This window comes from Oncorhynchus mykiss, chromosome 14 (assembly GCF_013265735.2).
Source record: "Oncorhynchus mykiss isolate Arlee chromosome 14, USDA_OmykA_1.1, whole genome shotgun sequence".
Lineage (NCBI taxonomy): Eukaryota > Metazoa > Chordata > Actinopteri > Salmoniformes > Salmonidae > Oncorhynchus > Oncorhynchus mykiss.
Window position 1 is genome coordinate 41,724,167 of NC_048578.1, and position 17,136 is coordinate 41,741,302.

Here is a 17,136-nt window from a genome sequence, read left to right on the forward strand (position 1 = left end):
CAAAATAGAGAATAAAAGCTTCTCTATGGCCAGGGCGTGACAAAGACGTAGGCCTACCTGTCGGGTAGGCTCTGAGTGGGGAAGACGTAGGCCTACCCGAGGGGACAGGCCAGGCTCTGAGTGTGGAATAAGTTTGGCAGCACAATAGACTAGAGTCAACTTTAGAAAGCAATAGAGTTTAGAATCTAGCACAATATAGTTTAGAAAGCAATGGAGTTTAGAATCTAGTACAATCGAGTTTAGAATCTAGTACAATATAGTGTAGAAAGCAATGGAGTTTAGAATCTAGTACAATAGAGTTTAGAATCTAGTACAATATAGTGTAGAAAGCAATGGAGTTTAGAATCTAGTACAATAGAGTTTAGAAAGCAATGGAGTTTAGAATCTAGTACAATATAGTGTAGAAAGCAATAGAGTTTAGAATCTAGCACAATATAGTTTAGAAAGCAATGGAGTTTAGAATCAAGTACAATATAGAGTAGAAAGCAATATAGTTTAGAATCTAGTACAATAGTTTAGAATCTAGTACAATATAGTTTAGAAAGCAATGGAGTTTAGAATCAAGTACAATATAGAGTAGAAAGCAATATAGTTTAGAATCTAGTACAATAGTTTAGAATCTAGTACAATATAGTTTAGAAAGCAATATAGTTTAGAATCTAGTACACTATAGTTTAGAATCTAGTACAATATAGTTTAGAAAGCAATATAGTTTAGAATCTAGTACAAGAGAGTTTAGAATCTAGTACAATATAGTTTATAATTCAGTACTATATAGTTTAGAATCTAGTACATATAGTTTAGAATCTAGTACAATATAGTGTAGAATTCAAGACTGAGACCAGAATGCAGCCTGCATCTACGGGAGGCTCAGAATATCAGAGCAAAATAGTGTGTACCGGGTATGCATGTGGCATTTCCATTGTAGAATGTGTACAGTGTGGTGCCTGCCTCTGTGTGTATTATTCATGAATGAATAACAAATAAAACCAGATCAAAGAGGTGGGACACACACAAAAAATCGCCAGTAGATATTAAGAGATTTCTGTACGCACTATATTCTAAGCTTATGGGAACGCTCAAAAGGTTTTGGCCAATCGGAAAGCCAGAATTTCCTGACTCATCAACCAATAGGATAGCAGATACGATTTGCGCTTGATGCGCCATTTTAGCGCGTCTCCAGCCATCCGGTATGATGGCGACTTTGCTTTGTCTCCAGTGAACAGGGTTGCATCAATAGTCGAAATATATTTTTCTTCTCTCTAAAATTAACAGTGTTTTTATCTCCGGGACGACGTGCCAAGAACTACACGTGTCTCAGTCGTTCAAGAAATGACTACAGAGTACAGAAGGTATGCGTAATATTCGGCTTTTTTTCCTAAAAAGCAGTTCCTGATGTTGGCGGCTTTGCATTGAAACACTGTGCTAGGCTAGTTAGCTGTCTAGCTATGTAACGGTGTTACGCAGCGGAGCCGGTACGTTTTCTCCAACGCAGCAATGTAGTTAGCTTACAGTATGAAAAACTGAGGTATTTTATAAGCTATCTATCTATATATCGAACTATCCACTATTAGTGAGTATTTTCGAAATGGTAAATGTTGCATCACAAAACAATTGTGCGCGTACAATTCCACCTGTGTTGTCTTGAAATGCATCAGCTAGTCGCAGTTGACTTGCTAACTAGCATGCTAACTAATGTGAAATGTTACATTTCATTCTAGGGGGGAGGGGGATAAACGGATGCATGCATTTCGGTGCATGCCTCTGAATGCACTGGACCATGCCTGCACTGGGATTGCAGGGTTGCCCGGGGAACATATTCTCTGAAATCTTGACATGCTGCAGTGATGTCTGTTTTGTTTGATCTCATAACTTTGTCTGGTTGACTTAGCTATTTAGCCATCTTGTATGTGCACTAACCCGTTTTCTAGTTAGTTAGCCTTTGATGGGATGAGGCCCGCGTTTTTGTAGACCGTTTCTCTCCCAGTTGGCCTTCATGTACATGCCAGAGAGCCTCCCTGGAAGCGCACACGGCAGACAGGAAACCGATACATTAGAGAGATGAGCAACAGAACCGCTTCACGCCTATAACGACGCAAAATGGCAATGAATTATCCGAGTTAGCTAAATGCTAACTAGAGCTAGCGCTCTGGTCTTTTTTTCTCTTTACAACGAGCTGTTGTAAATGAATTTTACTAAGTTAAGTAGCGATCTAGCAAGCTAACGTTTGTTAGGTTATATATAATATGAATAGTAAAAAAACGGACCGTAATGTTTGGTTGCTAGCTAACCATGTAACTAGCCTCTTCCTTCCGCGGGAGGCTGAAATGATTTGGCATGGGCCCTCAGATCCTCAAGTTATACAGCTGCACCATCTTGACTGGCTGCATCACTGCTTGGTATGGAAACTGTTTGGGAAGACGCTACAGAGTGTGGTGCTTCACTGGGGCTGTGCTCCCTGCCATCTAAGACCTGTATACCAGGCAGTGTCAGAGGAAGGCCCTAAAAAGGGCCAGACTCCGGCCACCCTAGTAATAGACTGTCCTCTCTGCTACCGCACGGCAAACCGTTACCGATGCACCAAGTCTGGAACCAACAGGAACCTGAACAGCTTCAACCCCCAAAAGCCATAAAACTGCTAAATAGTTAAACAAATAGCTACCCAGACTATCTGCATTGACCCTTTTTGTACTAACGTTTTACTCATCACAAATGCTACTTTTACTGTTTGTCACTTTAATCCTAGTTATTTGTACATGCAGCGCTTTCCGAAAGCATTCAGACCCCTCCACTGTTTCCACATTGTTACGTTACAGCCTTATTCTAAAATGGATTCAATTGTTTTTTTCTTCATCAATCTACACACAATACCCCATAATGACATCACAATACCCAATGACATCACAATACCCTATGACATCACAATACCCCATAATGACATCACAATACCCTATGACATCACAATACCCCATAATGACATCACAATACCCTATGACATCACAATACCCCATAATGATAAAGGAAAAACAGGTTTTCAGAGATGTTAGCAAATGTATTAAAAAAAACAACTGACATTTACATAATTATTCAGACCCTTTACTCAGTACTTTGTAATAGCACCTTTGGCAGCGATTACAGACCTCAAGTCTTCTTGGGTATGACACTACAAGCTTGGCTCATCTGTATTTGCGGAGTTTCTCCCGTTCCTCTCAAGCTCTGTCAGGATGGATGGGGAGCGTCACTGCACAGCTATTTTCAGGTCTCCAGAGATGTTAGACCAGGTTCAAGCCCGGGCTCTGACTGGGCCACTCAAGGACATTCGGAGACTTGTCCCAAAGCCACTCCTGCGTTGTCTTGGCTGTGTGTTTAGGGTCATTGTCCTATTGGAAGGTGAACCTTCGCCCCAGTCTGAGGTCCTGAGTGCTCTGGAGCAGGTTTTCATCAAGGATCGCTCTTTACTTTGTTCTGTTCATAATTTCCTCGGTCCTGACTAGTCTCCCAGTCCCTGCTGCTGAAAAACATCCCCACGACATGATGCTGCTACCACCATGCTTCACCGTGGTGATGGTGCCAGGTTTCCTCCAGAAGTGACACTTGGCATTCAGGCCAAAGGGTTCAATCTTGATTTCATCAGACCAGAGCGTCATGTTTCTCATGGTCTGAGAGTCCTTTAGGTGCCTTTTTGGCAAACTCGAAGAGGGCTGTCATGTGCCTTTGTCTGAGGAGTTGGTTCCTTCTGGCCATTCTACCATAAAGGCTTGATTGGTGGTGGTGCTGCAGAGATGGTTGTCCTTCGGGCAGATTCTCCCATCTCCACAGAGAATCTCTGGAGCTCTGTCAGTTACCATTGGGTTCTAGGTCGCCTCCCTGACCAAGGCACATCTCCTCCGATTGATCAGTTTGGCCGGGTGTCCAGCTCTAGGAAGAGTCTTGGTGATTCCATTTATTGACGGAGGCCACTGTGTTCTTGGGACCTTAAATGCTACAGAAATGTTTTGGTACCCTTCCCCAGATTTGTACCTCAACGCAATCCTGTCTCTGAGCTTTGACCTTTTGGCTTGGATTTAGACAGGTGTGTGTGTGCCTTTTCCAAATCATGTCCAATCAATGGAATTTATCACAGGTGGACTCCAAGTTGTAGAAACATCTCAAGGATGATCAATGGAAACAGGATGCACCTGAGCTCAATTTCAAGTCTCATAGCAAAGGGACTGAATAATTAAGCAAAGGTATTTCAGTTTTTTTAATATCTGAACCTGTTTTTGCTTTGTCATTATGGGGTATTCTGTGTAGATGAGGGGGGGAAAGCATGCTTGTTCAATGAACCATAAACAATTAATGAACGTGCACACGTGGAATGGTCGTTACGGTAGGCAATTAAGGTCACAGTTATGAAAACTTAGGACACTGAAGAGGCCTTTCTACTGACTCTGAAAAACACCAAAAGAAAGATGCCCAGGGTCCCTGCTCATCTGTGTGAACCTGCCTTAGGCATGCTGCAAGGAGGCATGAAGACTGCAGATGTGGCCAGGGCAATAACTTGCAATGTCCGTACTGTGAGACGCCTAAGACAGTGCTAAAGGGAGACAGGATGGACAGCTGATTGTCCTCGCAGTGACAGACCACGTGTACCGCTCCTGTGCAGGTGTTGTCACATCAGAACATCACACCTGTGGGACCGGTACAGAATGGCAACAACAACTGCCCGAGTTACACCAGGAACGCACAAATCCCTCCATCAGTGCTCAGACTGTCCTCAATATGCTGAGAGAGGCTGGACTAAGGGCTTGTAGGCCTGTTGTAAGGCAGGTCCTCACCAGACATCACCGGCAACTACATCGCCTATGGGCACAAACCCACCGTCGCTGGAGCAGACAGGACTGGCGAAAAGTGCTCTTCACTGACGAGTCGCGGTTGTGTCTCACCAGGGGTGATGGTGGGATTCGCATTTATCGTCGAAGGAATGAGCGTTACACCGAGGCCTGTACTATGGAGCGGGATTGATTTGGAGGTGGAGGGTCTGTCATGGTCTGGGGCGGTGTGTCACGGCATCATCGGACTGAGCTTGTTGTCATTGCAGGTAATCTCAATAAGGTGTGTTACAGGGAAGACATCCTCCTCCCTCATGTGGTACCCTTCCTGCAGGCCCATCCTGACATGACCCTCCACCAGCCATACTGCTCGTTCTGTGTGTGATTTCCTGCAAGACAGGAATGTCAGTGTTCTGCCATGGCCAGTGAAGAGCCTTGGTCTCAATCCCATTGAGCACGTCTGGGACCTGTTGGATCGGAGGGTGAGGGCTAGGAACGGTGGGTTAACTGACTTGTTCAGGAGCAGAGCAACAGATTTTCACCGTGTCAGCTCGGGGAATCCAATCTTGCAACCTTACAGTTAACTAGTCCTTGTGCACTCCACAAGGAGTTACGCGAATACAGCACTTTTACTTTCTTCTCCAACACTGTTTTTGCATTATTTAAATCAAACTGAACATTTTTCATTATTTACTTGAGGCTAAATTTATTTTATTGATGTATTATATTAAGTGTTTATTCATTATTGTTGTAATTGTCATTATTACAAATACATTTCTTTTTAAATCGGCTTCTTTGGTCCTTCAATAATTGGTATCGGCGCTGAACAATCATAATCGGTCGACCTCTATTCTAGACACCCATTCCAAATGGGAACTACAAATGTGGCTCATGCGCACAGGGCAATAGCACTATTAAACAGCCTTCAGATGCCCACATACAGGTTGAAAAGTCCCTGTTAGATTACTACCTTGGTCTTTGTGATAACTCTATCTCATCACCTGTTCATGTGGAAAAGCCAACGTAGGACAAACGAAAAGACAACTAAAACAACGCATAGCGGAACACCGCAGCTCAATCAGGTGTAAGAACATTGACCATCCAATAGCAGCTCACTTCGTTGAATCTAACCATCCTATCACCTCCCTCAAACACACCGGCATGGAGCATGTTGCTCCACCAAGTAGAGGAGGTGACATCGAGATCCTACAACTACAAAGGGAGTCTTACTGGATATCCTGTCTAAAAAAACATTGACCCCTAGTGGTCTGAATATTGACTGATCTCAGGCCCTTCTTATGAACAAGTAAATAAATAAATATAAATGGATATTCTTTCTACAGTTTATCAGCGTACAGCAAATATGTTTCCCCTGTTGATGATGCTTCTTATGGTTTAACCAAAGGATGTAATGAAATGGGAAACAGTGAAAGTCAAAGAATGTATGTTGATGCTAATATTATGTAAAATTATTAAATGATGTTTCCATATGACAACAATAGTCTAATATATTTAATATGCCATAAACTTATTTTTCAATCCATTCTAATTAACTTAATCATTATGACACACCCCTCGCTATTGTCATTGGTTGCACTAATTGGACTGTTTGTCGACATGTCATGAATACTTGAACCAGGTTATCACCCTGAAGAAGGCACAGTGATGCCGAAACGGTGGTGATTTACCCAATAAATGACTGGGAGCTAATATGTATAATTTCAGACCTAATAATGGCTTGTTGTTGGCAGGTAAAATGAGTAAGGCCTCAGCTGAATCTACAGACCAAGTGATGGAGGAGGAAGTAGGTCAGCTTCCGATTACAGACCAGATGGAGGAGGACGAGGAGGAGGAGGTAGGTCAACATCAGATGGTCTTTATGTACCCTGCTTACTTTTTCAAATGTATCCACCTGGGCACAAACATTGTTGTACCAAAAACAGTAGTGCACTAGATGGGGAATTGGGTGCCATTTGGTGAACAGCCGGACTGTAGCTTCTGTGGCAGACAACAGGACACTACGATCACTCTGGGGCTATTCTCATGCTTTTTCCTCTTGGATGTTTTTTAATAGACTGTCATGACTGTTTATTCCTCAGGCTGGGAGCTCAACAGAGACTGAGAGACCCTCCTCTTCTCACACCAAGAGGAAGCCTTCTGTTGCAGCCAAGCAAGTTGGAGGGAATGAGTCAGACACCTCGGACGAGAGTGGACAGGACGATGGCGCCTCAGATGGTAAGGTCTACCACTAGATCTGGGGCCAGCACGGGTTTTTAGTGCTTCTTAATATCATTGTGGAGCCAAAAGGTGCATTTCCACACTTTGTGGATAATTATGTGTTTGTTGGTCTGTTCTGAGTTGATGTTCAAGGGTAAGTAGTTTAGTATAGGGAATAGGGCACCATAGGGCTCTGGCTCTGGTCTAAAGTAGTGCACTATATAGGTCTGTACCACCCAGCCACCTGTTGTTTCTGTTTGTTAGACTTTCATTTCTGTCTTCCTATAGAAAGGGGGGGGTGTTTCTCTGGTTGTGGGAGGAGCATAATGTCTACTTCCACCATTTATCTCATCTGACCCTCATTCAGTGCCCTTCCCTTTTTCCACATTTTTACGTTACAGCCTTATTCTAAAACTGATTAAATTGTTTTCCCCCTCATCAATCTACACACAATACCCCACAATGACATCACAATACCCCACAATGACATCACAATACCCCACAATGACATCACAATGACATCACACTACCCCAGTATGACATCACAATACCCCATAATGACAAAGCAAAAACGTTTATTTAGATCTGTTTTCAAATGTCTTATGTTTTTTATTTATCTTATCTCTGTATTCAAATCCTTTGCTATGAGACTCGAAATTGAGTTCAGGTGGATCCTGTTTCCATTGATCATCCTTGAGATGTTTCTACAACTTGATTGGAGTCCACCTTTTGGTAAATTCAATTGATTGGACATGATATGGAAAGGCAACACACCTGTCTATATGGTCCCACAGTTGACAGTGTATGTCAGAGCAAAAACGAAACCACGAGGTCAAAGGAATTGTCCGTATGGCTCCGAGTTCCAGAGTTCCTCTGTGGAGATGGGAGAACCTTCCAGAAGGACAACCATCTCTGCAGCACTCCACCAATCAGGCCTTTATGGTAGAGTGGCCAGACGGAAGCCACTCCTCAGTAAAGGTACATGACAGCCCGCTTGGAGTTTGCCAAAAGGCACCTAAAGGACTCAGACCATGAGAAATAAGAATCTCTTGTCTAATGAAACCAAGATTGGCATTCAGGTCAAAGAGTTCAATCTTCATGTCTGGAGGAAACCTGACCTCATTCCTATGGTGAAGCATGTTGGTGGCAGCATCATGCTCTGGGACTGGGAAACTAGTCAGGATCGAGGGAAAGATGAATAGAGCAAGGTACAGAGCGATCCTTAATAAAAATCTGCTCCAGAGCGCTCAGGACCCCCGAGTGGTGCGAAGGTTGACCTTTCAACAGGACAATGACCCTAAGCACACAGCCAAGACAACGCAGGAGTGGCTTCAGGACAAGTCTCTGAATGTCCTTGAGTGGCCCAGTCAGAGCCCGGGCTTGAACCTGATCTCTGGAGAGACCTGAAAATAGCTGTGCAGCAACACTCCCCATCCAACCTGACAGAGCTTGAGAGGATCTGCAGAGAAGAATGGGAGAAACTCCCCAAATACAGGTGTGATTAGCTTGTAGCGTCATACCCAAGAAGACTGGAGGCTGTAATCGCTGCCAAAGGTGCTTCAACATAGTGCTGCGTAACGAGTCTGAATACTTATGGAAATGTGACATTTCAGGTTTTAATCTTAAATACGTTTGCAATAATGTCTAATCTGCTTTGTAATTATGGGGTAGTGTGTGTAGATTGAGGAGGGAAAAACAATGTAATCCATTTTAGAATAAGGCTGTAACGTAACAATGTGGAAAAAGTCACGGGGTCTGAATACCTCCCGAAATGCACTGTATATTATGAGGACATTTAGTAAGTTTTTTTTTTTTCTGGGAGTATGAAGCTCCCTCGTTAGGTTCCCCTAGACCACATTACTGTTCTCCAGCCGAAAGCATGCTGACACCCTACTTTCCTGTCCTCTCCTTCAGGGATGTTGGTTGTGCGGCCTCCTGCTGGGACTGACAAGGAGGACAAGAGCAGAGGAGCCATGAAGCTCCGAGTGGACCTCTCACGGAGAAAGACAGGTTAGTCTCCTCACTATATACCACACTGCTACCAACCAGGGGATAGTCGGAGAAGCCCCCAAGGTTTTGACCAGAGGGTGTTCCTACAGCCTAATAATCACAACTACTGCCAGTTTAATGAAATCAAACCTTTTGGGATTGATATTTGTGTCTATTAGGGATCCCCATTAACTGCTCTTCCTGGGGTCCAAACACATTAAGGCAGTTAGATCACCTAAAACAGCAGACTCGCGCGTCACCTAAAACAGCAGACTCGCGCGTCACCTAAAACAGCAGACTCGCGCGTCACCTAAAACAGCAGACTCGCGCGTCACCTAAAACAGCAGACTCGCGCGTCACCTAAAACAGCATATGTCACCTAAAGCGACAGAAATAACAGTACATGGTTGCATCACTGCCTGGTATGGCAACTGCTCGGCTTCCAACCACAGAGCACTACAGAGCTACACTAGCTCCCCAGACTACTTGCAGTGCCTTGTTGGTAAGGGCTCATTAGCATTTCATTGTTTGTCTAAACCTTTTTATGACGCATGTGACAAATACTATTTTATTTGAAGTTTCTAGCTAGTGTCCAGGGTTACTAGTTTCCCAAGTTAAATTTATTTTTAAAGTAAAAAAAAAAAAAAACAGTTGGAAGCCCCATTTTTGTTAAACCGTTGGCCTACCTAATCCGGCTAATTTTAGGTCCCTTGTCCAAATGTAATTTTTTAAGTTCCACTCAAACTGATGGGCTGTGTCATTGCTGAGTAACGTTGCCAGTCTCCTTATTGGGGAGTACACTACTGAATACAGTTAATTTATATTCTAGCCTGGCTGTTAGTGAGTTTCGTTTCTAACAGTGAGGGTTTTTATCTAGATTTCGATCCCAAATGGCACCATTTTCCCTTTACAGTGCACTACATTTGACTCCTTAATTAAAGGTTAAAAAATAATACATGCAGAATAGGGTGGCATTTGGTACAGATCTTCAGAATGAAACGGACTCCTCATGTTAATCTGTAATGTTCTTACATGATGTCATCCTGTACAACGTGAATGAAACACACGTATGTTAAAGGTAATTATGATGCAACTAGAGGTCGACCGATTCATCGAAATGGCCGAATTAATCAGGGCTGATTTCAAGTTCTCATAACAAATCGGAAATCGGTATTTTTGCACACCGATTTGGCCGAATAATTAAAAATATATATTTTATTTAACTAGGCAAGTCAGTTAAGAACACATTCTTATTTTCAATTACTTCCTAGGAACGGTGGGTTAACTGCCTTGTTCAGGGGCAGAACGACAGATTTTTTACCTTGTCAGCTCAGGGATTCCATCTTGCAACCTTACAGTTAACTCTAACCACCTGCCTCTTGTTGCACTCCACAAGGAGACTGCCTGTTACGCGAATGCAGTTAAAATGCCTAATTTGCCAGAATTTTACGTAATTATGACATAACATTGAAGGTTGTGCAACACAGGAATATTTAGACTGAAAGTATTTCACTGAAAGAATAAACGTCTTGTTTTCGAGATGATAGTTTCAGGATTCGACCATATTAATGACCTAAGGCTCGTATTTCTGTGTGTTATTATGTTATAATTAAGTCTATTATTTGATAGATCAGTCTGACTGAGCGATGGTAGGCACCAGCAGGCCCATAAGCATTCATTCAAACACCACTTTGCTTCAAGCATTGCGCTGTTTAGGACTTCAAGCCTATCAACTCCCGAGATTAGGCTGGTGTAACGGCTAGCTAGTTAGCGGGGTGCGTGCTAATAGCCTTTCAAACGTCACTCGCTCTGAGCTTTGGGGTAGTTGTTCCCCTTGCTCTGCATGGGTAACGCTGCTTCGAGGGTGGCTGTTGTCGTTGTGTTGCTGGTTCGAGCCCAGGTAGGAGCGAGGAGAGGGACGGAAGCTACACTGTTACACTGGCAATACTGAAGTGCGTATAAGAACCATAGTCAAAGGTTAATGAAATACGAAGGAAACTCACTCTACATCCTTAGATGAAGTTGTTTACAGGAAACTCACTCTACATCCGTAGATGAAGTTGCGTGGAAAAAGGAATTGGGTGGTGAAATAATTTTCTGTCATGGACAAGGGAACTCAAAGGGTGTGATGATATTAATTAACAGAAATGTTGATCTGAAAATGCAAATAGTCAGGAATTATATAATATAATAGTGTAGAATGATATAATATTATAGTGTAGAATGATATAATATAATAGTGTAGAATGATATAATATAATAGTGTAGAATGATATAATATAATAGTCTAGAATGATATAATATAATAGTGTAGAATGATATAATATAATAGTGTAGAATGATATAATATAATAGTGTAGAATGATATAATATAATAGTGTAGAATGATATAATATAATAGTGTAGAATGATATAATATAATAGTGTAGAATTATAGAATATAATAGTGTAGAATGATATAGTGTAGAATGATATAATATAATAGTGTAGAATGATATAATATAATAGTGTAGAATGATATAATATAATAGTGTAGAATGATATAATATAATAGTGTAGAATGATATAATATAATAGTGTAGAATGATATAATATAATAGTGTAGAATGATATAATATAATAGTGTAGAATGATATAATATTATAGTGTAGAATGATATAATATTATAGTGTAGAATGATATAATATAATAGTGTAGAATGATATAATATAATAGTGTAGAATGATATAATATAATAGTGTAGAATTATATAGTATAATAGTGTAGAATGATATAATATAATAGTGTAGAATGATATAATATAATAGTGTAGAATGATATAATATAATAGTGTAGAATTATATAGTATAATAGTGTAGAATTATATAGTATAATAGTGTAGAATTATATAGTATAATAGTGTAGAATGATATAATATAATAGTGTAGAATTATATAGTATAATAGTGTAGAATTATATAGTATAATAGTGTAGAATGATTCACCAGGAAGGTGGATCCTTTTGAAGATGAAAGTGGATGAAAAAGAGATGTGGCTCATTAATCTATATGGTCCAAATCAGGATGATCCACACTTCTTCGAAAATATTTATACATTTAATCAAAGTTTGCTGGAGGACAACTTAGTTAAAAATAAGACAAAATCATTTATAACTGAATTCTTCCAGTATAATATAGGTTCAGCAAATCCCCTTATTGTTTGGGATACCTTTTAAATGTACCTTCAGGGGTCATTCAATTCAAAATTCATCAGTTTCAGCAGTTTCTGGCTAAAGAGACAAGACTAACAAGGGAAATCCATGAACTAATAGTACAGGTAGATAGTAATAAAAACAATACTATAGAGATACAAAATAAGTTAGAGGAAAAACACAAAGAACTTGAGGAACTTATTCAAGAACGATCTAATGTAATCTCTTACAAAAATAAAGCAAACTGGATGGAATATGGAGAAAAATGCAAAATTCTTCCTGAATCTCCAATTCTACAATACAGGAACGCTAACAAAAATGATTTGCAGAAACTCGTTACTGAATAGGGAGTCATCTATGATTCTCTGATATTTTAAGAGGAAGCTAATTATTTTAGGCAGATGTTCTCTCTTCCGTTTCATCCTTTCCCACTGACTGAAGATTACGTTAAGAAATTCTTTCCAAATAATATAAAAATGGAATATGAACAAATGTACAGAAAGATCAGTGTGAAGGCCAAATTACAGAGGAATAACTTTTTGAGGGTCTTAAATCCTTTCAGTCTGGAAAAACCCCAGGGCTTGATGGCATACCTGTAGAGGTATATCAAGTCATTTTTGATATACTTAAAGCTCTATTGTTAGATTAGTCAAGATGGCGTAGCAGTCAGATATTCTAAAAGCTCCGGTTGATTACAAGATGGCGTAGCAGTCAGACCTCTGTCTTCGTCTTGTCGTGTCCCGTGTATATCTTCTTTCTTTGTATTTATTTAAACAATTTCATTTTTAACCTCTGTTTCAACATACTCTCCTGCAACCCGCCTCACCCAATGTGGTATGGATCTGGCATTTTCTATACTTTAGACCCGGAACCCCCAACAGAAACTAGCCCGCTAACTAGCTGCTAGCTAGTAACCAGTTAGACACTGCTAGCGGTCATCAGTGAATGCCCACCTGCTAGCCGTGGCCCGCTAGCTGTCTAGAACATATCGGACTGTTAGCTGAAGAGGCCCATCGGACAAATTCTTTAGACACTATACCTAGCTAGTAGTCAGCTAGAGGCCATCAGCTAACCTTTAGCCCAGACAATCCTTGCCTGTCTACACGATGCAAATCGGACTCATTTTTCTCCATATCCGGATTCCTACCCCAAGCTCTGAACCTTTTCACCTGGATCATCGTAGCTAGCTAGCTGCTATCTGAGTGGCCACTCCTGGCTAACGTACGTCTCTGTCCCGACGCAAGAACCAATTAGCATGGAACTAGCCTTTGCTAGGCCCATCTCCCGGCTAGCCGAAAAAGTCCATCAGCCACTCCTTGGGCTACAATACCTATTTTGCCAATTGGCCTGGACCCCTTTTACTGCCGACACGGAGCCTCGCAGGTCCATCACGACTGGACTACCGACGTAATCTGCCCGAGGGTTTTTTTCCCAACGGACTCCTCCGTCGCGGCGACCCCTGAATGCTCGCCATGGCCTGCTTGCTGTCTAGAGCATATCGGACTGTTAGCTGAAGAGGCCCATCGGACAAATTCTTTGGCAACTATACCTATTTTGCCAATTGGCCTGGACCCTTTTACCACACAGAGCTCTGCTGATCCACGATGACTGGTCTGCCGGCGTAACGGCACGAGGGGGCTACAACAGATTTCTTCCGTCGCGACATCCCTCTAAGGCCCTTCTGCTAGCATGCTAGCCCCGGCCCGCTAGCTGCCGGAATTGCCGTGTCTCCAGCCCGCCAAGCCACTCACTGGACCCCTATGATCACTCGGCTACCCATGTCTCTCCCTATTGTCAATATGCCTTATCCATTGCTGTTTTGGTTAGTGATTATTGTCTTATTTCACTGTAGAGCCTCCGTCCCTGCTCAACATGCATTAGCTAACCCTTTAGTTCCACCTCCCACACGTGCGGTGACCTCACTTGGTCTAAATGATGTTTCTAGAGACACAACCTCTCTCATCGTCACTCAATGCCTAGGTTTACCTCCACTGTATTCACATCCTACCATACCCTTGTCTGTACATTATGCCTCAAATCTATTCTACCGTGCCCAGAAACCTGCTCCTTTTACTCTCTGTTCCGAACGCACTAGACATCCAGTTCTTTTAGCCTTTAGCCGTACCCTTATCCTACTCCTCCTCCTGTTCCTCTGGCGCTGTAGAGGTTAATCCAGATCCTGCAGCCCCTAGCTCCACTTCTATTCCTCAGGTGCTCTTATTTGTTGACTTCTGTAACTGTAAAAGCCTTGGTTTCATGCATTTTAACATTAGAAGCCTCCTCCCTAAGTTTGATTTATTCTCTGCTCTAGCACACTCTGCCAACCCGGATGTCCTAGCTGTGTCTGAATCCTGGTTTAAGGAAGACCACCAAAAACCCTCAAATTTCCATCCCTAACTACAACATTTTCCAATAAGATAGCACTGCCAAAGGGGACAGAGTTAGCCTGCAGAGTTTTGTCTTACTCTCCAGGTCTGTGCCCAAACAATTTGAGCTTCTACTTGTAAAAACCCACCTTTCCAAAAACAAGTCTCTCACTGTTGCTGCTTGCTATAGACAACCTTCTGACCCCAGCTGTGCCCTGGACAACATATGTGAATTGATTGCCCCCGATCTGTCCTCAGAACTTGCGCTGTCAGGTGACCTAAACTGGGACATGCTTAAATCCCAGGCCATCCTGCAATCCTAGCTTGATGCCCTCAATCTCACACAAACTATCAATGAACCTACCAAGTACAACCCCAAATCTGTAAACACAGGCACCCTCATAGATATCATCCTGACCAACCTGCACTCTAAATACACCTCTGCTGACTTCAACCAGGATCTCAGCGATCACTGCCTCATTTCCTGTGTCCGTAATTGGTCTGCAATCAAATTACCACCCCTCACCACTGTCAAACGCTCCCTAAAACACTAAAGCGAGCAGGCCTTTCTAATCAACCTGACCCGGGTATCCTGGAAGGATATTGACCTCATTCTGTCAGTAGAGGATGCCTGGTTATTCTTTTAAAAGTGCCTTCCTCTTTGGGATAGCCGTGCCACTAGCGCCTCGACAACATCCGGTGAAATTGCAAAGCACGATATTCAAATTACAGAAATTGAAATCTTAACATTGAACATTCATGAAAATACAAGTGTCATCATTTTAAAAGCGTAACTTCTTAAACGCTTTGTCAGGTTTCAAAGGCTTTCTGGCGAAGGCACATTATCCGAGGACAGCGCCTCGCACACACAAGCATTACATACATTTTCCAACCAAGCAGACTCAGTAATCCACCGGTTTCCCTCGTTCAATATGCAAACAAATGAATCCCGTAAATTACCAATAAACTTCTTCCAAACATATCAAACAACGTTCCTAATCAATCCTCAGGTACCCTATTATGTAAATGCACAATACAATTTAAGATGGAGAATACCGGAGACGCTTACCGGAGATAATTAACGAAGTACGCACTCTCACCGCAACAAACATTACAGCCAAAATGGGAGCCACTTGCTAGAACTACAAATTCTAAGTCATCTTTCAAAAGACAAGCCTGAAACTCTTTCTAATGACTGTTGACATCTAGTGGAAGCCCTATGAACTGCTATCTGGGAGGTATTCCTTTTATATTCCCATTGACAGCCATAGTAATCCAGGGTGAGCTGGAAAAAAATTCTGTCTGGATTGTCCTCCGGTTGATGATTTGACTGGGAGCTAATATGTATAATTTCAGACCTAATAATGGCTTGTTGTTGGCAGGTAAAATGAGTAAGGCCTCAGCTGAATCTACAGACCAAGTGATGGAGGAGGAAGTAGGTCAGCTTCCGATTACAGACCAGATGGAGGACGAGGAGGAGGAGGTAGGTCAACATCAGATGATCTTTCTATGTCCCCTGCTTACTTTTTCAAATGTATCCACCTGGGCACAAACATTGTTTTACCAAAAACAGTAGTGCACTAGATGGGGAATTGGGTGCCATTTGGTGAACAGCCAGACTGTAGCTTCTGTGGCAGACAACAGGACACTACGATCACTCTGGGGCTATTCTCATGCTTTTTCCTCTTGGATGTTTTTTAATAGACTGTCATGACTGTTTATTCCTCAGGCTGGGAGCTCAACAGAGACTGAGAGACCCTCCTCTTCTCACACCAAGAGGAAGCCTTCTGTTGCAGCCAAGCAAGTTGGAGGGAATGAGTCAGACACCTCTGACGAGAGTGGACAGGACGATGGCGCCTCAGATGGTAAGGTCTACCACTAGATCTGGGGCCAGCACGGGTTTTAGTGCTTCTTAAATCTTTTGGCTGGGATCCCGTTAACTTCTCTAGGGTAGGGGGCAGCATTTGGAATTTTGGATGAAAAGCATGCCCAAATTAAACGACCTGCTACTCGGGCCCAGAAGATATGATATGCATATAACTGGTAGATTTGGATAGAAAACACTCTAAAGTTTCCAAAACAGTTACAATTGTGTCTGAGTATAACAGAATGGATTTGGCAGGTGAAAACCTGAGAGAAATCCATTCAGGAAGTAGTTTTTTTTGTAGTTTTCTATTCAATGCCATTACAGTATCCATTGACTAAGGACTCAATTTGCAGTTCCTTCTTGTTTACCTTTTATATTGATGACGTTATTGTCCGGTTGAAATATTATAGATAATTTAGGCTAAAAACAACCTGAGGATTGAATATAAACATCGTTTGACATGTTTTTATTAACTTCTACGGATACAATTTGTCTGCCTGTTTCGACTGCATTTGAGCCTGTGGATTACTGAAGAAAACGTGCAAACAAAACGGAGGTTTTTGGATATAAAGAGGGACTTTATTGAACAAAAGGAACATTTATTGAGTAAATGAATATCTTCTGAGTGCCACCATATGACGATCATCAAAGGTAAGTGATTTAATTGTATCTCTATTTCTGAGTTCTGTAACTCTTC

The 17,136-nt window shown here is 41.9% G+C and overlaps 1 protein-coding gene across 1 annotated transcript in view; it reads left to right on the forward strand.

Annotated features, from left to right (window-relative positions):
* The first annotated feature begins 1,163 nt into the window (after positions 1-1,163).
* The window catches only part of LOC110487800 (transcriptional regulator ATRX), a 104,749-nt gene continuing 88,776 nt past the window's right edge, over positions 1,164-17,136 (forward strand). The window contains exons 1-6 of the mRNA XM_036943650.1: positions 1,164-1,352; positions 6,563-6,667; positions 6,909-7,046; positions 8,943-9,038; positions 15,955-16,055; positions 16,302-16,437. Coding sequence (XP_036799545.1) covers positions 6,568-6,667; positions 6,909-7,046; positions 8,943-9,038; positions 15,955-16,055; positions 16,302-16,437 — 571 coding nt within the window. The 5' untranslated portion in view covers positions 1,164-1,352; positions 6,563-6,567. The remainder of the gene's footprint in view (positions 1,353-6,562; positions 6,668-6,908; positions 7,047-8,942; positions 9,039-15,954; positions 16,056-16,301; positions 16,438-17,136) is intronic.